At 50.3% G+C, this 25,171-nt stretch overlaps 1 protein-coding gene across 3 annotated transcripts in view; it reads left to right on the forward strand.

Annotated features, from left to right (window-relative positions):
• Window positions 1-25,171, forward strand: part of LOC138566633 (acylamino-acid-releasing enzyme-like) — a 1,029,593-nt gene that overhangs the window by 149,044 nt on the left and 855,378 nt on the right. For all 3 annotated transcript variants that reach the window (XM_069644173.1, XM_069644175.1, XM_069644174.1), the window contains one exon: window positions 12,453-12,540. In XM_069644173.1, coding sequence (XP_069500274.1) covers window positions 12,453-12,540 — 88 coding nt within the window. The remainder of the gene's footprint in view (window positions 1-12,452; window positions 12,541-25,171) is intronic.

Raw genomic sequence — 25,171 nt, forward strand, 5'->3', positions numbered from 1 at the left:
TATATAGCTTGCACTCTCTATTTCCACATTATTATAAATTGCTGCTTAGTTTTCATTAGTCATTGTAGATAATAAATGCAAGCATCATATTCTGTGTGATTGGCTTTTTTCCAGACTGAGTTCATCGTGCTTCTTAAACCTTATTTGTGTGGGAAGGTAATTAGGAGTGATTTACTTTGCACAAAGGGCTGGATCCCAGGGAGGTGCGGGTACTGTTTATCACTACATTTGGCGCTGTGAGTCAGGGTTTTCGAGCACGATGCCCTTCTGGAAAAGAAATACAAAAGATGAATGCAATGGGGAAGATAGTGCACTCTGTCACATTCCAGGATGGCCGGCATCAAATGCTTGGTCGGGTGTGGCAGATATTTTGCATCGGTACTCGGCACCGATGGCATGGGACATGCTTGAAAATGATGTTTCCCCGGCGGTAATTAGTAAGTGCTTGGAGAGTTTACCGCTTGAGAAATGCAGAAAGGAGCTCAAGGCAGCAGGAAATATAGGCTGGTTATTCCTGCAGGCGCTCAGAAAGGTGCATGAGAATGAATTGCTTAAAGATGCTAAAATTAGTAAATTAACAGACGAGATATCCCTGCTCCAAGAGCAACAAATTATTATGAGAGAGACCCTTGAATCGTCCGTTAAACGGGCTGATCAGATGGAGGACAGGTGTGCCTCTTTAGCTGTGCGTGTAGCCACGCACAAGCGCAGACAGCAGCGGGGCAATCCATCAAAGATAAGGATTCGCGCGCTAATTAGGAAAGATAACTGGGACCCAAATTTATGGTCGGGTGAAGTCAGTGATAGTGAAACTGAGCAAGCACATGACTGGAATGAGTCTGTTGAGATTAGACTTGCTGAATTAAATTGGTCTGATGGAGAAGAGCTGGAATGTGTTCCAGAGAAATGTGTTTATCCAGCACGGCCATTAATCACTAACAAATCAAAGGGCCAAGCTGGCGGTGCAAATATTCAAAATACAAGGATTGTCCGTGATTATACACAGACAGAGCTTTTAGAGATTGCTAAGTTATTTAGACAGAAGCTAGGTGAAGCACTTTTGACTTGGTTCCTTCGCATCTGGGACACGGGTGCCGATAGTATCTTCTTAACCCCAGAGGAACTGTTAAAGATGGGTTCACTCACTACTAATGTGATGTTGGGACAGATAGTGCGCGGTGCGCTCGGACAGCAAGGTTCTCATTCCTTGTTTAATTGGCTTCAGACTGCCCTAATGAATCTGTATGGGAGTCCAATGGATATGGAAGAGAGTTGGGGCTGTTGGCAGTCACTAACTGAAGCAACAAACCAGCTTAGAGAGATGGGTTTGCAGTGTGCACTGTACAGTGCAAATTTTGCAGGGCCTGACATGGAGTTGTTTACAGCTGGCATGCGCGCACGTTTGTTAAGAAATGCACCGAGTCACATGAAGGGCGCATTGCTTTCATTGCTGGGTCCAGCGCAGGGCAAAGCCATTGGTGAAGTGGCACTTCTGTTAGGGCAACTAGAAGGGCTGGATGTACGCAAAGCAGCACGTCTAGTGGCTGCAAACAATGATTCAGAAAAAAAGCGTGGTAAAAATGTAAAGTATAAAGAGAAAGCTGATACTGTTGAGATCACACGCAAACAAATGTGGGTGGACCTGCTAAAGGCAGGAATTCCAAGAGATGAGATAGATGGTAAACCCACATCTGAGCTGCTTGAGAAATGGAAAAAAATTAAAAGACAGGGACGGGAAAAAACTAAGCCCTCTGCACCCTCTGAAGAGGAGGTGTTAAAGCCCAAAGTGCGAGCAAAGGGTTACCCTGATTTGGCAAAGAACAAGTGGGAGGTCCCAGACCCCATTTTTGATTGAAGGGCTGGCTCTGTCTTTGAGGTACGGTTAATAAAGAGAACTAGCCCCAGAGACAGACGCCCTTTTGTGCCACTTACCTTGTACTTGGATGAGAAAGTAAAACATGTTTTGGCTCTATTAGACACAGGAGCTGAGGTAACCATTCTGAATGGCAATCCCAGTAAATTGTCTGGTCCCAGAGTTTTGGTCAATGGTTATGGGGGAGCAGAAACTGTTGCAAAAGCCTTTAATGTAAAAATGTCAATTGGTGAGGGATTGCCTTTCACAGCAAATGTTTTGATTGCAGATATACCAGAGTACATCCTTGGCATGGATGTGTTGTTGGGCAAAAGTGTGACTACAGATTTAGGCGAATTTGTTTTTGGCAATCGAAAAATCCATGTGAGAGTTGTTAACCCTGTTGTGGTTGGGCATGCCAAATGGTCCCCCTTGCATTTACCTCCTCCTGCTGACCCAGTGTGTGTGAAACAGTACCGGTTGCCAGGAGGACATAAAGAGATTGGTGAAACTATTGAGTCATTGGTGAAAGCTGGCATAATGAGGCCGGCAGTCAGTCCATTCAACTCGCCGATCTGGCCTGTCCGCCGCCCGGATGGGGCATGGCGTCTGACAATTGATTACCGCATTTTGAACAAGAAGGTGCCGCCCTTAGCTACGGCGGTGCCAGACATCATTACCCTGATTGAAAACCTTACGAGAGAAGTGGGTGAATGGCATGTGGTCCTTGACCTGGCCAATGCATTTTTCTCCATTGATATTGACACTGAATCACAAGACCAATTTGCTATCACTTGGGGAGACAGACAATTTACCTTTACTAAATTGCCCCAGGGGTATGTGCATAGTCCCACTCTGTGTCATGGATTGATTGCCAGAGACTTAAAGATGGTGCAATTGGATAATGTATTTATTGCTCATTACATTGATGACATCATGCTGACTAGTGTTGAGAAAGAACATGTAGAAAATGCTGCTGAAAAGTTGATCACACACATGCAAAATCGGGGGTGGGCCATAAATCCCAAAAAGGTACAGGGGCCTGCTCAAGAGGTGAAATTTCTAGGTGCAATCTGGTCTGGGTCAGTTAAGAAAATTCCCGACCCGGTAATTGATATGGTTCAGCAGATGGCTCCACCAGCAGATAAAAAAGAGGCACAAAGATTCATTGGGTTAATGGGGTTTTGGAGAAATCACATACCTCATTTAAGCCTGATACTGAAACCCATTTACAAAGTCACCAGAAAGAAACATGACTTTACATGGGGCCTAGAGCAACAGACTTCCTTCCAACAGGCTAAAGATGCATTGCAAAATTACATCACGCTGGGGCCCCTGACAAAAACTGATCCTTTTGAATTGGAAATTCTTGTCTACAATGACGTGGCTGTGTGGAGCTTGTGGCAAAAGCAAGGACATAAAAGAGTGCCACAGGGGTTCTGGTCAAGGAAACTCACAGATCCTATGACAAGATACACTCCTCTTGAGAAACAAGTTGCTGCAGTGTACTGGGCTCTAGTTGAAACTGAAAGAATCACAGGCGAGCAACCAGTGACAATTTGCACAGAAATTCCAATCATGGGCTGGGTGCGTGACACTGCTGCAAATGGGAAAAGTGGCAGAGCACAAGACGCCACTCATGTCAAATGGAAATGGTATTTACAGCAACGTGCGAAAGCTGGCCGCACAGGGGTTTCCAGACTGCAAGAACAAATGCTGGAGGCAGTAGATCTGGATGCGATGCCTGAACCAAACACCCATGTGGCGTTGCCAGAATCTCCCTTCAAAGTCGCACCAGCCTATGATACATTGACAGAAGAAGAACAAAAGTCTGCATGGTTCACGGACGGCACGGCAAAGTATGATAAAGGGCAAAGACACTGGCAAGCTGTCGCATTCCAGCCCCATCGAGAAACACTGCTAATGAGGGAAGGTGTGGGAGGATCAAGTCAGTATGCTGAACTGCAAGCAGTGGCCTCCGTGATTGAACAGGTGAAGGAAACAGAGACTGCATACATATACACAGACAGTTGGGCCACATATCAAGGCCTGACACATTGGGCACCGGCATGGAGAAGAGATGGTTGGCAAATCAAGAACACGCCGATCTGGGGAGGGCCAGACATCTGGGAAGAGATGTGGTGCAAAGGTGAGAGGTGCAAAATCTGCATTGGGCATGTCGATGCACACATGCCCCCTGACACCTCACTGGCTGCCCTGTTCAACAATGAAGTGGATCAAATGGCAAAGATTCGCCCAGTGACAACACCGCAAGAAGCTGAGGTGCTGCAAGGGATGGCGGATTGGGCACACCAAACCTCAGGGCATCTAGGGCAAACAGGAACTTATCAATGGGCAAAAAAGAGACAATTGCCCATTACCATGGATCAAGCCAGACAAGCTGCCTCCCAATGTTCCGTGTGCAGTGAAGTGAAGCACTACCCTCTGGAGAGGAAGCCACAAGGCCCTTTGAGAAGAGGTGAAAGAGCTGCTAGCGTATGGCAAGTTGACTACATTGGCCCTTTACCGCCCGAGAATGGAAAGCATTATGTGTTGACCATGGTAGACACATACTCTGGACTGTTATTAGCTTATCCAGCCGCCCATGCAGATCAAAGGGCTACCTTGCAAGGCATGGAATACCTCATCAGACACTATGGCATCCCGGATGAAATCCAATCAGACCAAGGCAGCCATTTTGCTGGACACAATGTGCAAGACTGGGCACTAGAGCAAGGCATAAAGTGGACACTGCACATCAGCCGATACCCAGAATCCTCTGCTCTGGTGGAACGTAGCAATGGGCTGCTCAAGCAACAAATAAAGAAGCTGACTAAGACTCACACTCTCAAGGGGTGGTCCAAACATCTGGCACATGCACTGTTTGAACTGAACAATCGTCCACTGGGAAATCGCCAGACACCCTTTGTGAGACTGACAAGTGAGAAAGTGGAATCTACAAAGACTCTTGTTGTGTGGAAAACTGACAAAGAAGCTAAGCTGCCTGTACAAGCCACTGCAGGCAGCATTGGACTTGATCTATCTACCTGTGAAGATGGTGTTATACCGGCGGGGCAAACCAAATCCATCTCGCTGGGTATTGGCATCAAATTGCCGGCTGGCACTTATGGACGCATTGCTGCACGATCCAGCCTGGCAAAACAAGGCATTGACATATTAGGAGGTGTGATTGATCCTGATTATAGAGGGACTGTTTCGGTACTTTTACATAATGCTGGTGCATCTGCAGTACCATTAACCAAATATGACCGAATTGCACAATTGATTTGTGAACAAGCAGTTGTCCCCCTAGTAGTAGAAAGCAAGCAATCTCCAGACACTACATTGAGGGGGGAAGGAGGCTTCGGTAGCACAGGAAAAAAGGTGTGGGTGCACCATCCTAACAAAAAGCCTGAGGCTGGGGAAGTGTTAAGTCAAGGTGTTGGAAGTACTTATGTTGTACTTTTGCATAATTCTGATGTGCCTGTTTATATTCCCGCTACTAGGCTCACACCACGAACGTAGAGCAGTATGAAGGGGATGGGACTTGCCTTGCTGTGGGTGCTCCTGGCCTGCCAAACCAACGCTTTCTCTGTAAAGAGTGGGTTATTGCAAGACACTACATGGACTCTGAGAATCGCATGCACTACACCTGATGCTCCAGTCCTGCGTGATAACTACAACCGCACCGTAACCTGTGAGAAAAGTGTTACAAATGAGTATCCACATGGAACTGCAAGAGTTCTAGATTGGCACATTGTTGGACACCTTTTATCACTAACTCATATGACTGGCGCCTACGAGATTTTAGGTCCAGAAGTTTCAGTGAATGGATCAAATAATTTGTTTGATGTTTCATGTTTCTTTTGTCCCAAGAACTGCAACGAGTGTACTCGCCAAGATTTTCTGGACTATAACTTAGCCACATGTTCTTCATATAATTGTACGTTGAAACAGCCTATACCAGATGGTAGTATGGTGTTTGTATCAAAAACCAATATTGTACTTGGTAGGCATCCCACTTGGAGGATGGTGTTTTTCAAATCTCACAAAGAGGAGTTGGTAAAACTGCTAGATTTTCCAATAGTAAGACAACATTTAAATTGCAGACATGTGATGCACGCTTCCATTATTTCAGAGGTACACTTAGACATAGACTTGTCACGGGGCAATGTCTCCTTAGTACTACCAAGCTGCTATAAATGGAGTCAATTTCTATGGCCCATCACCAAATTGCGCGTAGCTAGGGGTTTAGATTCCTTGATTGCGGGTGCAGCGGGAGTGGGAACGGGGGCTTTAAATGCTTTTGACATAGAAACTGTGCGCAACAAGTTAGCCACTATGGGTTCTGATGCCAGCGGCGCTATAAAACTTCTGGCTCAGTGGGGCCCATTGATAAGTCCTACCCTGCGCAACACTGCTACAAGTATTGGCAACCATTGGAAGTGGCAGAATTTCAGCTATGAAGACATTTTCTCTGCCATAGGACAGGTCAACAAAACTGCTAAAGACACACGGTGTATTTTATGGCAAACTTTGCTAAATCAGCAGGTGTTAGCTTTCCGCTCCGAATGGGGGCGACTATCTTCAACCCACTGGCACACAGAGCTACAGTTACCAGCAGACATATGGATTAAGCCGCTTGCTTTTGATTGCATGAATAACACCTGCCATGCGTTAATGCAAGTGAGTAGGACCGCTTATGCTCTAGAAATATGGTGCCCTTTTATAGTACTGCCTATGAAAATCAATGGTTCCTGGTGGGTTCCGCAAATACGAGGGGAATGGTTAGACAGCCAAAACTACACCATCCACAGTCACACCTGCATGCCCTGGGATCAGGGGTGGGTGTGTCCCCTAACTGGGAGGGTTCCGGACCCATGTATACATCCCGTAGCAGGGGAGTGCACCTGGATGCAATACCACATAAATGGGACTGACATCTTTCAGATAGATCAGCATACAGCTTGCGTAGTTACTAATCATTCCTTGCTTATTAACAATTATAGGTTATTAGGGAATCCTCAAGTATTTTGTGTAGATCAAGTTGTGACTATCCTAGACATTGTTACTCATACCCTATATTCTCTAACCCAGTGGTCTCACACTACTCTGCATGCTGAGCTCACGCATTTGCTTAACTGGACTCTATCCTATGGAGTGATTACTGCCCGGCTTCAAGCTATTAGACAATTTGCTCAAACTGCTTGGAAAGATTTCCAGACGCTAGCTACCTCAGTTATTTCTGCAGAGTACAAGCTAATAATAGACAGAAACCAATTAATCAAAACTGCTGACCATCTGCAATCTGTTACTACTCACCACTGGTGGGATATATTCACTGGATGGTCTCCCTCCTCCACTAAACTGCTTAATATAATACTGCACCCATTGCTGTGGTTGCTGATTTCCCTAATATTCATACTTATCGTCTTCATTGGACTCTTGCGCAGAATGTCTTTCCTTTATACTAGAATGTCTGCGCTAGAGAAACGCTTAATTGGCCTACAGCACACTGTGCATGCTTCCAGATCATGGAACTGAGTCAGCATTTTCAGGCCTCACTTCGAAAGGGGTGGAATGTAGTGATAAGCTGCTAGGCGCTTGCAGTAACCTGCATTTGCACTAACCCACTGAGCTATCTTGTGTGTATTAGAGCCTATTCGAAGCGTGGAGGAAAATGCTGACATCAACCAGGACTCTCAAACTGGGTGAGCCTGCATGCTTGCAAGGGGTTAATTGCAAAGGCCTTTTTTGAAGACATAAAACATCGTGCTTTAGCAAGAGGCTCCATGCAGTTCGTGGGAGCCAGGCATTGCTTTGCCCGTCTTCGCTCTGCAAGTCAGGTGCACTGATAAGACAAGAATGCAAAGAAACAGTGCCCGAAGCCTGGGAGCCAAGACTGGCTGTTTCCAGTCTTGTAACTTTCCAAGCAAAAAACATGTTTACTGCCAGGAGGGAAGAGCCTAGAAGCTTCTCGAAGAGCTGACACGTCATGATGATTGACGTGCAGCTCCTAATAAGAGAACTATACTTGGACCAGGGAGGGGGGACTCATCCTGGACTGTTGGAAAGACGTGCGTATCAAGGACAGTGCCTGGACGACCAGCTGTGCGCTATCAGGGCCGAGGCTCCTAACATCACATCCCTGCTCTGGTGTAGGACTGTGGGGGCTTGGCCAGTCCTCCCCTCCTCTGCTGAGGAGTGCCGGGCACCAGATAGCGGCGAGGGTCCTGGATGTGATCAGATCGTATCTTCATCTACATTTCATTAGGAGCGTAAGACCAAATAATTGCATATTCATCTGTGATTGATAATTGGCATTATATAGCTTGCACTCTCTATTTCCACATTATTATAAATTGCTGCTTAGTTTTCATTAGTCATTGTAGATAATAAATGCAAGCATCATATTCTGTGTGATTGGCTTTTTTCCAGACTGAGTTCATCGTGCTTCTTAAACCTTATTTGTGTGGGAAGGTAATTAGGAGTGATTTACTTTGCACAAAGGGCTGGATCCCAGGGAGGTGCGGGTACTGTTTATCACTACAGACATGTTGGCACACAAGGGGTTAGCCTCGTCCTGTAGAGGCGAGGCTAGGGTGGGGAGCGTTATGGAGGAAGTGACATGCCGGGAGCAGTTAGTTTTTTTTGTTGAAAACTCTCTTTATTGAATTTTAGAACATTGTGAAAACATTCCCCCCAACAAACCCTCCCCCTCCCTCCCCCAAGGCATCAGGGGCAGTTAGTTTAATAAAGGGACTGGAGTCGAAGCACCGTCCATGTGGGCCTCCTTATTTGCAGTGGCGTGATGCTGCTGGGCTGCCAGCCAGACTGACATCCGTGCGAACGAACCGTTTCAGGTGTACATGGTATTCAGCACCTTGAGTGTTCCCATCCGCCCCCCCTCCCACCTCTTTGCAAGCACACAGCCACATGTGGGAAGTGACCGGAGGGGCATGGATGTGGATGAGGCAAGTGCAATATGCCAGTAAACTTGTTAAAGCACACAGATCTTTCATGATCCTCGTAGATGTTTGGACAGTTTGTTGACTTAAAAAACATTTCTAACAGCTTTTCATATTCACTTATTTTGTTTATTTAGTATGGTAAGGTGGATGGCAATGACAAACTACAAATTGTACTGCTGCAGGTGAGGTACTGTCTGTATAAATCCAGTCTATTGTCTATAGTCACTAGGGAATTTCTCACAAATGGCTCGAACCACACAGGCAGGTATTGCTCGTTGGACGCAGAATCCCAGTTTTCCATGAATCCACCATGTAAATGCACGATAGAACACAGCCTGTACCACCTGTGTAAGAGATACAGAAATAGTTGACTTGAATGGACCCAATAATTACATTTATTTTGTTTGCACTACCTTCTAAAATGTAAGGGATTGTTATGCTTAAAAAAGTACCCTTTCCGAGCAAAGTACTTGTGATTTCGAGTAGGGTTCAATTAGAAATGTGAATGCCCATTCCAGCAATAATTGTTTTGCACATAGGGAAATATTGTTTTTAACTTCAAAGTGAAAGAAATGTAATTGTTCGGACTTTAAATCTAGTGATTAATACTTTGGTTTGAGATTAGTATGAGAAATGTATTGGATTTACAGAAAAATATCTTTTGTCAGTGATCCATCGAAGTGAAAATGATGTAGAAAAACAACAAAATGTTAGTTGTCTCGGTCGTCAAACATACAATATATATAGAGTAAACGTACTCGTTACTTGGATTATGAGGGCGAACTGTAGCTCAAAGTGCGTGTATAAGGACCATCATCATACGCAACACAGATCTTGTAAAACAGGCTGCCCTGAAGTCATACAGCTTTGTAACGCATAGCAATGGTTTCTTCTTTGGCAATGTAGGCCAAGCTGCCAGAGCTTTCTCGCAACAGCAGTTCTCCACCACACTTGGCATAAACTCACAACGATGGAAGGTACACCAGGTGGAAACGTCTTCAATGCGACTGAGTTCAGAATCCAGTGATTGATCATCACGACTTTCCCCATCGTTTTGGCTTCTTCCTCTTTCAAGCATTTCATGTTCTGAATATTCGGGCTCGTACTGGTAGGGCTGAATTGTTGTCATAGTTCCTGAATATTGAAGAATATTGAAGAAGTACAAAACCAACAGTTAGAAAAATAAAAATGTTTTTGTTTTTATACAGTAACGAAATTAGGTTTTTCATCAAACTTCAGTGTTAAAGAAAGACAAGAGAAGAAACAGCCATGTTACAAAAGCCCAAGAAGAATTTAAATATGGTTTGGTAAAAACATTTGAACATAATATAAGAAATGTTTAAATAAAAAGCGACTACTGAGTTAGTAAATTTTAGGCCAGGAACTGTCAGGGAGGCTCGAAATGAAATGCAATGTCACGAAGGAAAAAGAAACTCCAATGTTGTGTGATCAAAACGGATTTGTTTATACTTGTTGAGGAAAGAGGTGTCTTGGCATTTCCACAGAGTCACGTCAATAGATTGCTAGATTGCGTACAGAGGACTTTGTCATGAGACGTGCATTGGCGTTGTGAAAAAGGGCGTAAGCATCTAGTTGTGTCAGCTTTAGGGGCTGGTGATCTGAATTACTCCTGCCAGGGAACTTGAATTTAGGGCGAAGGATTAAGGGATTAGATTAGCACAAGATGGACGTACCTGACCTGTTGATTTTTCGCATGTGTAAATGTGACAAAAACAAAGGTGAGATGGATTGGACATTTTTTTAAGATGGATCCATGTATGCCCAAAAATACATGCCCCCTTTAAGGCGGCAGAGCATCAAGCACTTGTCGAATTTCAAGCATTTTGGCACATTAAAATATCACCTTAACGGCACTTTAGCTCATTTTGTTTCACGGAATTTGTTTTTGGTTTTGTTGCCTTGAACTGTTTTTCACTAAATATACACACACACACGCTATAGAGACTCTAGTTATGGGTAAGTAGTACTCTTCATAGGGTAGGAAGTCTAGTCTGGAAGGGGGAGGGGCAGTGTGGAAAGTTACAGGAAGGGTCCCAAAAGTTGCTTTTAGCATTCAAACTCCTATAGGGGACGTTTGCCATAACACCAAAAAATGTGTAACAGATTTGTGCCAAACCTGCGTGAGAAGCTGGCATCTGGCCAACTCACAATCTTCGTTTGGTTTGGTGAAACTTAACCTAATGATTTTTATAAACTCCCAAAGAGTGTGTTGTGTTAAAAGGTTCAAAGGATTGTGAGGAAGTTTTGGTCCACAGGGAAGTCTAGAAATTAGATGAATCCAGGCCTAAAATATTTACTTGCCTGTCATTTTGGATTCAGAGCTTGGGCTGTTTGTTTGAAATAGTATATAGCAGCCCCCTGGATCAAGTCTGACCCTGGGAAGGTTAAAGACATCCCCCAAAGGGGTGACATTTTACATTTTCAAGATGAACAGCACCATTTGGCTCTGTGCCTTGCAAACCTGGAGACAGGCCCACAGATGCATGGAAGTGGTGCTATATCAATATTTACTGCCCTTGGCAAACTTAGTGACATTTAGCCAGACAAAAAGGACATTTTGAGAGGGTTATAGCGTTGGCCCCCATAGACCAAATTGCATGAAACAATGAAAGTATAGTCCAAAAAAACACAGAATTAACTGATCATATACTTGTCAGTTTTCTGTGCCCAGTTTTCTGTGCCCAGAACATGGCTGGCTGAAAGGCTATGTTCCATGCACAGTGAGTTCTGGGCATCTCCTCAGGCCATGTCCAGCAGGCACTGCAAGTGACTCATATTACCCGGGGAATGACTGAAGGCCAATTGCCATGTCCTTGGGCACTGCTTCTATTTGTACTCCACTCAGTGCATATAGACATAGCTTGAAAAGAGGGCACTGTTGAAATGTTAACTGTTTCTGATGATTTGCCGTGAGATGCCTAGTTGTTGTGGGTATGTGCTCTGAGTTTGAGCAATTGTTAGTGACCATATCACAGACACAAAGTCCTGTGGGCATTGTTGGCATGGACACTGTGCTCTTGGAATTTCCAGACCAGGCTCCAGGAGCACTTTTTTATATTGGCACAGTGCCCGGGGCGTGGCAGAAGATCAAGCCACACTTTAGGTGATTCAGGCTTGAAGGATTTACTGATGTATGTCCGTATGCTGTGGGGGTGTGATGTGCTTGATTTTCTTGAGTCCGGCAATGAGAGTGGCTACATAATGCCAGACAGCTTTCAACTGAGTCAGTGTTGTGGCTGGAACACCTACAAGAAGGGTGCTGCGTTATCCAGGTGGAGAAGCTCCAAAGCTTGTGCGCCAGTTATGAAGTCTGAGGGAGGTCTGGAATGGGTTGCTTCTGCTGCTAAGTGAGAGGTGGCAGAAGGCTGTGTTTGTGTCTATGTAGCATTGTGCGTGCGTTTAAAGCAGAGTACAATCGATGGTGAAATTGATAGACTTTGTGTTAGGGTTAAGGAGAAGCCCTTGAGTTCTCCGTCGGTCATATGAACGGATGTGGTGCATGATGTAATTACTGCAAAATGTATGATTAAGATAAGTTGACCTATGACGTAGAAACGGCACAGCCAGGGGTTTCCAGAGCCAGACACTCTGTTCATTTTGTCCTGCAGGCTGCTCAGTAAGAATTGGCGCACTGGTGGAATGAAGGCTATTGTGAGAGGTGCTGGTTGCAAGGAAGACCAGAAGGAGTTTCTAGAGGTAAAGCACTATGTGGTCTTCTCTTCAGATTAATAGACCATTCTAATTGCACGTCTTGTAACATATCATTTCTGAGTGGGAGAAAACATGGGTTGTAGCATTGACATCTCAGAAGTGAAAGTGCTGTGTTTTGTGTGGTCGCCACATCCAATATTGACTGAATACACTAAACCCACAGTATTCAATGTTGCCAGTTTTTGTTCTATTTGGCTACAAAACAACTACATTTTAGTTTACAGCATTCAGAAAATTTGACCACAGGTCCATGCCTCTGGCTGAAATATATGAAGTGAAAACTTGGATAAAGCAAAGCTTTTCCCTCTTATATTGGGTTTCATTTTCCAGTTTCAAGTGAGCTCAAGGAGTGGGGGGCGGGAGGGGCTCCGGGCTTTGATAACTTTCTGTTAGAAGCAGGAGAGAATCTTTAAACTTCTCTGAAGATCATTATATGTCTTGAAAAAGTAGTTATCCATTTAAATAATTTTTCAGATCTTTAATTAATGCTTCCTTGTCTTGATTTGATGTGTATAGCGCTTTATGCTAAATCGCTTTAACAAAAATAATTATATGCAAAGCTCATGCAAACATAAATGAAACAACCAAAACATTAGGTGAGCAGATGAGATTTGAGACAGGAGTGGAAAAGCGAAAAGGAGGAAAGTGAGTGAAGGGGGAGGGGCAGGACGTTCCAATGTTTTGGAGGCAGCAGAGAAAAGGAGCGAAGCGCGAGTTAGCACATGGAAGATGAGGGACAGCAAGAAGAAAACGAGATTGGGTTCGAAGAGAGCGAGAAGGTAAGTAAAAAGAAATGACAGAGGAAAGATAAGTAGTAGCCAGACCGTGGAGGCACTTACAGATGAGGCAGAGAAAGTTAAAGAGGAGGCGTGAATCAAAGGAGAGCCACTGAAGGGAGGAAAGAGCAGAGGAAATAGATTTGCGAGAAGATAAAGAAACGAGAACACGAACAGAGGAATTATAGAACAGAGAGCAGCAAGATGAGTAGTAGGATGGTCAAGAAGAAGGGAGGAACAGTAAAATGAACAAGAGGGGAGACAATTTGTGACATTAAATGAAAGGAAGGACCTTGCCCTCAGAACATTAAGGGGTCGATTTATGGAATTAATGTGCGCCGAAAATTCCCGCGCAGAGGTGCCAAAACGTGCGAATCGCAGTGCAAGTGCGAAAATCGCAATGCAAGTGCGAAAATCGCAGGAAAACCAGCGCACAGCAATTCATGGAAGTCCGTGCGCGAGAAAAACATTGGATGTGCGCTAAAAATGTGCGCCGCGCACGCCGGCGCACAGGTCATCCAACAGTGTGCACCACGGCCACTGCAAAATCGCACATAGCGCGGCGCACATCACAAAAGTAGGCGGAACACGGGGCGTAACACTCGGAATGGGGAACAACGCGTGAAAATATGGGCGTCACGGGGGAAGTACAGGAGGCAAGTGCGCGGAACGCCCACACGCTCGCCTACAACCCGTATTCATGGAATCGAATAGGGCAAACCAGCGCACGGTCAAAGACGCGCACAGGGCCAAACAAGTACGCCACAAGAAAGCAGGCGGTAGCGCGCCTGCGACTGAAAAAAATGTGCGCCAAAATGTGCGCTAACAAAAAGCACACATATACAGCCATGATGAATGGGCCATACAGTGGCCCTCTAGGACAAATGAGGTGCAAAGGGGCACCGACAAACACAGACACCAGCTGTGTGAAAAATAGCGTGCGCGTGTTCCTGGGTGCGCAGGAAGTTCCACACGCGATTAGCCTGGGTACGTGTACTTCGGGGTGTGCGGGAAGTTCCACACGCGATTAGCCTGGGTACGTGTACTACGGGGTGCGCAGGAAGTTCCACACACGATTGGCCTGGGTAGGTGGGGGTGCGCGGGAAGTTCCACATGTGATTGGCCTGGGTACGTGTACTACGGGGTGCGCGGGAAGTTCCACACGCGATTGGCCTGGGTAGGTGGGGGTGCGCGGGAAGTTCCACACGCGATTGGCCTGGGTACGTGTATTCCGAGGTGCGCGGAAGATTCACACTTGATTTCTGCAGGGTACGTGTATTTCGGTGGTGCCGGGGAATGCTACACATGATTTGGCCATGTGGGTCCTCCCAGGTGTTCCCTCTACACCCTCCACAGCCCCTGCAGGCAGCCCACACCACAGGGTACTACCCTGCACCCCTGCTCATGTCCCACAGGCAACCCATCCACCATGGCCATGCCCACCAGCCAACCCACATGTCACCTTGCACTACTGATCACCAACACATGTCTCCCACTACCCCCACCCCCCAGCCACCAGGGGCAGCCTCCACCAGGCCCCCACTCATGTCTCCCTGCACCCCCACCCCCCAGCAGTGCAGGGCAGCCTCCACCAGGCCCCCACCCATGTCTACCACCACCCCCACCCCCCAGCAGTGTAGGGGCAGCCTCCACCAGGCCCCCACTCATGTCTCCCACCACCCCCACCCCCCAACCACCAGGGGCAGCCTCCACCAGGCCCCCACTCATGTCTCCCACCACCCCCACCACCCAGCCTCCAGGGGCAGCCTCCACCAGGCCCCCACTCATGTCTCCCTGCACCCCCACCCCCAGCAGTGCAGGGGCAGCCTCCACCAGGCCCCCACCCATGTCTACCACCACCCCACCCCCCAGCAGTGCAGGGGCAGCCTCCACCAGGCCCCCACTCATGTCTCCCACCACCCCCACCCCCCAGCAGTGCAGGGGCAGCCTCCACCAGGCCCCCACTCATGACCCCTATTACCCCCACCCCCAGCAGTGCAGGGGCAGCCTCCACCAAGCCCCCACTCATGTCTACCACCACCCCCCAGCCACCAGGGGCAGCCTCCACCAGGCCCCCACTCATGTCTCCCATCACCCCCACCCCCCAGCCACCAGGGGCAGCCTCCACCAGGCCCCCACTCATGTCCCCTATTACCCCCACCCCCCAGCAGTGCAGAGGCAGCCTCCACCAGGCCCCCACTCATGTCCCCTATTACCCCACCCCCCAGCAGTGCAGGGGCAGCCTCCACCAGGCCCCCACTCATGTCTCCCTGCACCCCCACCCCCCAGCAGTGCAGGGGCAGCCTCCACCAGGCCCCCACCCATGTCTACCACCACCCCCAACCCCCAGCAGTGCAGGGGCAGCCTCCACCAGGCCCCCACTCATGTCTACCACCACCCCCACCCCCCATCCACCAGGGGCAGCCTCCACCAGGCCCCCACTCATGTCCCCATGCACCCCCACCCCCCAGCAGTGCAGGGGCAGCCTCCACCAGGCCCCCACTAATGTCCCCTATTACCCCCACCCCCCAGCAGTGCAGGGGTAGCCTCCACCAGGCCCCCACTCATGTCTATCACCACCCCCACCCCCCAGCCACCAGGGGCAGCCTCCACCAGGCCCCCACTCATGTCTCCCATCACCCCCACCCCCCAACCACCAGAGGCAGCCTCCACCAGGCCCCCACTCATGTCCCCTATTACCCCCACCGCCCAGCAGTGCAGGGGCAGCCTCCACCAGGCCCCCACTCATGTCCCCTATTACCCCCACCCCCCAGCAGTGCAGGGGCAGCCTCCACCAGGCCCCCACTCATGTCCCCCTGTAACCCCACCCCCCAGCCGTGCGATTTGCCTGGGTACGTGTACTTCGGGGTGCGCGGGAAGTTCCACACGCGATTGGCCTGGGTACGTGTACTTCGGGGTGCGCGGGAAGTTCCACACGCGATTGGCCTGGGTACGTGTACTACGGGGTGCGCGGGAAGTTCCACACGCGATTAGCCTGGGTACGTGTACTTCGGGGTGCGCGGGAAGTCCCACACGCGATTGGCCTGGGTACGTGTACTACGGGGTGCGCGGCTGGGCCTGTGAGAGTGGGGTACATGTATTCCAGGGGTGGGCGGGAATATTTACCCGCGACTGGGCCTGGGAGAGCGTGCTACGTGTATTCTTGGGGTGGGCGGGAAGATTCACACGTTCGCCTACGACGTGCCGAAAAATAAATGGTCCAATCCTGAGACACGTATGCCAGCATGAAGCAGGCGTACGTCGACCCGCGCAGCATAAAAGTGCGCGCAAACGACAAACAAGCTCATAGCCAGGATGAATATACCATTCCTAGCAGCAGTGACCGTGGGTTACCAAAGGAGGAGGAGGAGGAGGATAGTGAGGGCCCGAATTTTCACTCCCAGAACCAGCCTTTTTGGGATGCATGATGACCAGGTGTATGGGAGGTACAGGTTTCCCCCACACATAATACTGGACCTGGTCAGTGAGTGGGAGGATGACCTCACATCACCCACCCTGTGCTCTCAAGCACTCAGCCCCCTGGAGAAGGTCCTCAATGTACTGCACTTCTTGGCCACAGGATCATTTCAGCGGACAAGTGCCATAGTGGGTGGGGTGTCACAGGCCACGCAGTCACGCTGCCTACACCAGGTCTTGAACATCATCACTGCACGCCCATCAGTCCGTAGGCAAATATACCTGCCCAGGACACCTGCAGAAAGGCAGGCTGCCACCCTCGATTTCTACAGTGTGGCACAATCCCCAAAAGTGCTAGGTGCCATTGACTGCACCCATGTGTCACTACGTCCCCCCAGGGCATCTGAGCACATCTATAGGAACCGCAAGCACTGGCATTCCATCAACGTGCAGGTAGTATGTAATGCTAAGGGAATCATCAGCCCAGTATATGCCAACTATCCAGGGTCCACCCACGACAGCTTCATTTACCGAATGTCTACCCTAAGCCGGGACCTAGAAGCTGGGCGGCATGGCGATACATGGCTGCTTGGTTAGTATGAATGCCACTGCACATGCATGCATGTCAGATGCAGAGATATGTCACTACCCCACTAATGATACCCATCACCTCCTCACCAGGGGACAGTGCCTACCCTCTGAGCACCCACATGATGACGCCAATTCGGAACCCCATCACGCCTCCAGAGGTAAGATACAACACAGCCCATATTGCAACCCGGGGCATAGTGGAGCGCACATTCGGAGTGCTCAAGTCACGCTTTCGTTCCCTTGACCGTTCTGGCGGGCAGCTGTTATATGCGCCCCCAGTAGTATGCAGGATCATAGTGGCAGCATGTGTCCTGCACAATGTTGCAACACCCCGGGGCCTGGCTGTGGACATGGTGGTGCCCCCACATCCCCAACCACATGCACGGCCGCTGCGCATGGGAGGGGAGAGGGCACGGGGTGAGGCAGCCTGTACGCAGCTGGTGGCTAATTACTTCACATAGAAATCACACCCCAGTGGAGTGCACACAGGCCTGGCACATACCATCTGATAAGCAATGATGACTCGACCTGACAATTAAGACGAACAAAGGGACTGTCAACTGTCAGAACCATAGCAGCCTGAGATTGTTCATGTGGAAATGTCACAATGTGTTCATCCCTACCTACACAAACACCACCAATGCAGTGTCATGAAAAGACACTTCCATGCTGCAGAAATGAATACCCACTTGCAAAATACTACATGAAAACAGTACCATGTCACCAAACCCCTCCCCGGCACGGCCACACAACACACCATGGCATGTCATGCAATGTGAGAGGAAAGAAATTAATCCCCACAACTTGCAGCTACAGTGTCCCTAATGGAAACATGTCCACACATGAAATGCTCACAGTAATGGAGGACCTACAACCCACATTACCAAATACTTACCAAGAATACCAATCACCTACTCAACCTCGAACCTACCTTAAACATGACATTACAGACTTAAAAATTAGCTAGCCTCACCACCTGATGATGACAGCCCTCCGAACACTTGCAAGTATACAGTGTTAGCGCCACGCAAGAGTGTAGGTGCACTGCTTACAACATGGACTCCAGTTCCAAGGTGGACCGCATTGTGAAGACATGAGGAATGGACCTGCAAATATGGAGGATGAGATGGATGCAGAGGCACATATCAATACACCACGCAGTGTACAATACAACAACAATATGCACTATGAATGTATACACAGTATTGACTACAGACTGCCCACACAGCTCATGGGAGTCCAATGTCACCATGAACGTCAATGTCAGTTGGGCACACCCTTTGCAAGCCCATGGAAACGGGAAGCAGGAGGGGTGTGTGTGACAAAAACCCAAGCATCTGAACCAAATCCATGACAAGCCTGCATGTGCCCAGCCACAATGCAGCGTATGCCCATGGGAGTCACACAAGGCAACACACTGTCCCAAAAAAAAAAAAAAAAAATCAAAAATGGCCGGCGGCAAGGGGGGGCGGGGGGGGAGGGGGTGGAGGGGATGTGATGGATCTGGGTCCGAGGACAGGGTGCACACCAAAACCCACCTGTGTGGATCTTGCGGAAAAAAACACCTCCATGGGCTCATGGCCTACACGGCTACCCTATTGTGGGAGTATCACTGCTGTCACTATCCTCACCCTCTGCAGCTGCATCAGGAGGTGGTGGCACTATGGGAGGCAGCCCACGCAAAGCCCTAGTCTGTTCCTCCATGGCTGCAAGCATGCAGGTGTGGTAGGTCTTGTTCTGGAGGATAAGTGTACGGAGGTCCCCATGCAACAACTCACGGGATGCCCGGACCTCCGCCCTAGTTGCCTGCATCTCAGCTGAGAGCGTACGGGTGAGACGCTCCAGCTGCTGTTCTGTCCTTCGGTTTGTTGAAGCCTCAAGCTCAACAAGAGTCGTCCTGAGGTGAAGGGGTTCCAGCCTCAGGGCTTCCCTGTGGCCCTGGGACTCTATGGAGATGCTTCCTGCAGAGTCGCCAGTGCCTGTCCCTGTCGGACGCCAACATGTCCTCCCTGTGTGACTGGCAGATGGAGTGGGTTGCCTGCTGTAGTCGCTCCATCAGCCTTTCGGGGGGGACAATGGAAGTGGCCACCCTATCCATGGCCTGAGCCATCATCTCTGATGATGCTGCCTGTTGGGTTGCCATACCGTAAATGGATTGCTCCCATGCGGTATTGCCAGGTGGCGTACGGCCACCACGTCGGCGGGCACCACACCTGTCTGGGCCAAGGCGAACTGCGCCTTGCTGTGCCGGCACTGCCTGAGGCTGCAGGACTGCATTCCCCCTCTGATCTGCTGGCCCAGGAACAGGATCAGATGTCGCGGAGTGTGACCCTGCATCCGTAACCACCAAAGGCGTACCTGCCAACACTGACATCCCCTTTGAGGGTTCTAACCCTGGTGCAGGTGGGTCGGACAGAACAGAATCCCTCCCAGGAACACTCACCTGCGATGGCACGTAGGTCTCATCATCCAAATCGACACCTGAATACAGCTCGGGGGAGGTGCAGCCAGAGACACCCCTTGAGAGCACGACCTGCAGCAGTTGTGGGTTCTCACCCACCACCACACCACGTCCCTCACTGGTGGTCGGTCGGCCCTCAGACCCCTCCTGGGTCTGCACCATCTCCACAACCACAGCAGTATCAAGTGCGTCTTCCCCTGCAAAGACATAAAAGAAAACAAATGGAAACAGGCATTAGCACTATGGCACACAATTAGGGCTGAGCGGCTACAGAAACAGTACTTGATTGACACATGTCCCACATGACTAAAACACCCCCATGCATGCACCGTCACTGCGTGTGATGGGGAGGCAGATGGCACACATTGATGACACCAAGATGGAAGATTAACACATTTGCTGCATGCTGCCTAGCAGTGGCATCACACATTGGCCAGTGATTGGCAGGTCAAATACACATGCCATCACACAGATGGCATGTACCATAGCAATAAAGTGAAGAGGGAGAGGTAGTCACTAATTGTTCATTCAGTCCAGTTTGCTCATATAATTGATTATTTTCATTGTAATGGTTCAAATGTTTAACCTGCAGCTGCCAGTCAAAAATGGTCCTATAGCACAGGGACATGTCTAAACTAATCATGTCCAGGAAACTGAGCCAGTCCACTGTACCATAGCCATGTCAGACATGTGACAATAGGACTGAGAAATCCCGAGTAAAGGTGGTGGTATGCAAACAATCTGCCTGAATAGACAGAGGTAAATAAGCAACAGTGTTGTGGCAAGATGACACTCCAAGGGCAACTGGCGTGGTGTTGGGCTGGATGTCTAATGTTGGCCGAAGGGATGCTGCTATACCCAAATGCTGGTGCCAAGAATGTATAGGAAGAGGCACATGGGTGACCCAAACCACTCAGGCACACACATCCTCCCCTGGCACCCAAACAGAAGCCCTCCCACACACACCATGCACATGGATGACACACACATGCATGTGCACTCACCGGACAATGCCTCATAATCTGCCAGTTCTCCCACGCCTTGGATCTGTTCCTCCGTGACGTAGGTCCCAGCAACCTGCTCATGTGGAGTGAGTTCTATGTCATCTGCTGGAGACCCACCTCCAGTCACTAGAGTTGCGGCATGACTTGAGGCCAGCTTATTCTTTGCCCTGCGCTTCAGGTCATTCCAGCGCTTATAGCATTCATTAGCTGTGCGCCTCACGATTCCAAGGGCACTTATGATGTCCGCAATGGTCTGCCAGTGTGCCTGACGTTGTGCATGTGTGGTCTTGGATCCTGCAACAATCACCATTTCGCGGTCATGTGCGGACACATACTCTACAAGTGCATTCAGTTCGGCCTCATTGAAGCTGGGCTTCCTTGACGGGCCGGACTGTGTAGCCGTGTCTGGGGCATCAGCCTCTACTGGACGAGCACTCTTCCTCTTCCGCTTGGAAGGTGGTGGGGATCCTGAGTGTCCTACGCTGCTCTGGACACTAGGGGCAGGAGCGTGGGATTGCACACTCAGCATGGGAGTTGGTGCAGGCATTAGCTCAAGTGTGATGGTGTGAGGGGGAATGTCAGCATGATGGACTTGGACCGACACTGTCCTGGATGGGTGTGTGAGAGGTGGGGTGGATGGAGCCGCAGCTGCCCCTGCAGCCTCCCCAGCCTGCCTACGTAGGGCAGCAGATGACCTAGCTGCCCCTGATCCACGTGGCCTGATGACACCAACGTTCACTGGCGCACGTGGCCTAGACCTACTGACCTGGAAGTCAGTCATGGAGTCACCCTGTGCCAGGTCTGGTTCCACAGTGGGCTGGTCCAACAAGGGCTGAGAATGGATGGTGTCAGCCACGGTAACCTCAACCAGGGGGGGGGGGCATGGGTGTCCCTGACTGCTCCTCCACACATGGGGGGCTAGGGGCACCCTGCAAGTCACGGCCACGTCCCCTACTGGATCCACCACGGCCACCACTTGGGGCTCGGCCACCTTTGCCACCCTTACGGCTTGGTCGCCTCCCAGCCATGGCACTGATGTTATTGTGCGTATGGGAGTCGATGTGAACTATTGTCCTGGGCAATTGGGGGTCAAGGGGTTGGGTACCAGATGGTAATTGTACCCTAGTGCTCTAGCAAGGCTGTATGTCACCCCTGGGGAAAGATGACGGGTCACGCAACGCACAGGCACCCCAAAGAAGCGAAGTAAGGTGCACGCAACCCCTCCTAGACCACGTGCGTGGAAAAATAAACCTGCACTACGCTGTGGCACCCAGGAACACAAGAATGAACGTATGCGTGTCACACGCAGCCTAGAATGACCTCTGAAGGGGTACGCGACAAACGGGGCAAGCACAGATGTTAAATACGTGTGCGACTCACCGTCTGCCAGGAACAAAAGCGTGAAAAATATGCGCGTGTGCGCGTTGGCAACACCCCCGCCAAAAGAAGAATTGTACGCTGTCTGAGGAGACAGGACAACAGTAGAAGGGAACGCTGTTTGAGGAAACAAGCCCAGGAAAAAGAGGAAAAGGGAAAAAGCTGTCAGAGGTAACAGGGAGTACGAACTGGAAACGCTGTGAAGTAAATCGCGTGTGAACCGACAAGAAGTACAGATTTCACCCACTCGCTCTCCACGAAAAGCACGTACAAGGAAATGGCGTTCTACACGTACCTTTTATACACACGTCACAGACGCACATACGCGATGAGGCCATTTCCACTAATTACGCACTTTGACACTCGGACGTGTATCTCTTCATTTTTACACGCGCCATTCTCTACGGCCATGCGCGTGACGTCACAGCTGCGCATGGTGGCCTTTGGACCAATGAAATCGCATATGCGAGCACACGTGGTAAAACTGCACGTCCAAGTGTCATCGCGTGTAATCAGAGGGAAGTGAGCGTACACGCGATTGGCCTGGGTACGTGTATTTCTGGGGTGCGCAGGAAGTTCCACACACGATTGGTGGAAATCCACGTGTGCTCTGTCATCACGTGTAATGAGGAAAACACCCGCGCGCCTCACGTCACAGACGCGCTCACGCGCTAAGGGCCTTTGGACCAATGAAATCGCATATGTGTGCTGACGTGCATACGCGCTAAGATGTGCAGGATTTTCACGTGCCAAATCACTCCGTATCAAGCTGGCCACGCGTAAGCACACGGAAGACCACGCTCCTGCCCACAAGGCCGAATTACTGCCCCCCAGAGCCCTGAGCACGCTCCCACCTGCCATCTGCTGCTGCCTGACTGCCTGCTGCCCACGTGCCCTGCCATTTGCTGCCTGCACATCAGCCAGGGGTGCTGTTGCTGTGACCACCCCTGCTGGAACCGAAGACTCCCGACTGGGATTCCATCGCTCCACAGCCCAGCCCCAGGACCCAGTTGCCCACCCACTCCTGCCTCTGGGGTTGTCATGTCGGGCACTGCAACATCTGGCACCACTGACAACCCCCGGCCAGAGAGGCAGAGGGGCACCAGCTTCAGTGCCAGGGAAGTTGGTGTCCTGGTGGAGCAAGTCCTGGGGCAGTATGATGCCCTCTACGGAAGTGTGCGCGCCGACAAGGAAGGACGGACTCGGATCTGGACCGACATCGTGACTGCCTTCAACGCGGAGGGGGTGGCAGTCTGCGACTTCCAACATGTCAAGAAGTGCTGGGAGGACTTCAGGTCCAGGACCCTGAACAAGGCCCGGCGCCTCTTGAAGGCAGCGGATGCTAAGGGGCGCCGGGGACACTTGTCGGAAGATCAGATGAGGGTCCTGGAACGCATATCCCCAGCGCTCCACGTCCAGGTCCTTGAGAGGCAGACCCGTCTGGAGTCGAGCGGTAAGTGTACATGCATCATGATTGTAAGCTGTGCGTGTGGTGATGTGCCAGTAGTGTGCCGGTTGCACATCTGTTTGTATGGGGCCGAGTATGGGTGGGGGTGTACAGGACCGTGAGGCTAACACATGCGAGGGCTGTCATGTGTGAGACATGGATGGTGCTTGTATGTGTAGGCTTGCATGCCAAATGCAGCTGCGTGGGCACACATGTTTGGATGAATGTGTATGTAAGTGGGCATGTTTGTGATGTCACACATGTATGTTGTTTTCAGCTGCATGTATCAGCACTGTGTACATGTGCATGTGTGTGTATTTGACAAGGGTGCAACAGTGAGGCAACATGGATGCATGTGACAGCGGGATGTGGAAGCCTGATTGGCAGATGTGACATGGTTGCCCATCGGAACACTGCGACAGTTGGCTGAGGTGTACACATGCATGCAAGTGTGGTGGTGGCGTGCATGTGTAGTGCACTCCCTGTGTTGCATGTGATGTCTGGCTCACCTTTGCCTGCTCATGCTGTTGTATGTGTATGGATGGTGCTGGCAGTTGCGATGTGGCTGTGGTATGGCTCATGTGTGCAAGTTGAAATGACATGTGTGTTGCCGATTGTGATGCCATGTCTGAGGTTTGCCAATGCCACTCATGTACAACTGTCATGTGTGTATGTGTCCATTGTACAGTGCCCTGATGCCTGTGTTTTATTTCTCCCTGTCTGCAGCGTCAACTGATGAAGAGGGCGGAAAAGGTGCTGTGGAGCACAGTGGCGGGGATCGCACCGCCAGCCGGAGACGCAAGGCCCGGCTCTCCTCCCAAGTTGTGATCTCGTCGGGGAGTGAGGAGTCCGGTGCCGCGTCCCAGGCCGCAGCTGCCGGGGGGAGGTCCAAGAGGCGGAGGTCAGAGTTGGACTCCTCGGCAGCAGAAGGGGCAGCTGGGACCCCACAGGGCCCAACGGAGGAAGATGGCACGGAGTCATCCAGGTTGGTGGGGGGTTTGGTGGAGGAGGAGGCAGTGCAAGCAACAGAGACGGGGTCTGGAGGTGAGGATTTCACTGGTGCTAGTGGTGCAGTGCAGGACCAGGGACAGGAGGCAGCACAGGTCGCCGCGGAGGTGCCTGTGTGCAATCCTGTCTCTGATCCTGTCACTGCATCATCTTGCACCAGCAGGGATGCCTACGTCCAGACCCGTTTTCAGGCAGGGGATGAGCTCACGACAACTGGCCTTCCTCTGCCTGCGGACGTGGCTATCCGGGTCCGGGTTGAGCCTGTCCTGACTGGTGTGGCGTTGCGTCAACGGGCCATGCGAGGTGACCTGCAGTCTTTTCATGAGGAGACGGCACGTCATCTCGAATGGCTCGTTGACCACGTCGGCCTACTGGGACAGGTCACCCAGGCCGGATTCCTCCGTTTGATGGGGCTTACTACGACCCCCTCCTCAACTGAACCCCCTATGCGCCAGTCGTCCTCCGTGCCATCGTCCCACCCATCAGTCACCTGGGTGCCCTGTGGAGCTGCCTCTGATGGTTCGGCCAGGCTGGT

The sequence above is a fragment of the Ambystoma mexicanum genome, chromosome 2p (assembly GCF_040938575.1).
Source record: "Ambystoma mexicanum isolate Mex_15411 chromosome 2p, UKY_AmexF1_1, whole genome shotgun sequence".
NCBI classification, from domain to species: domain Eukaryota; kingdom Metazoa; phylum Chordata; class Amphibia; order Caudata; family Ambystomatidae; genus Ambystoma; species Ambystoma mexicanum.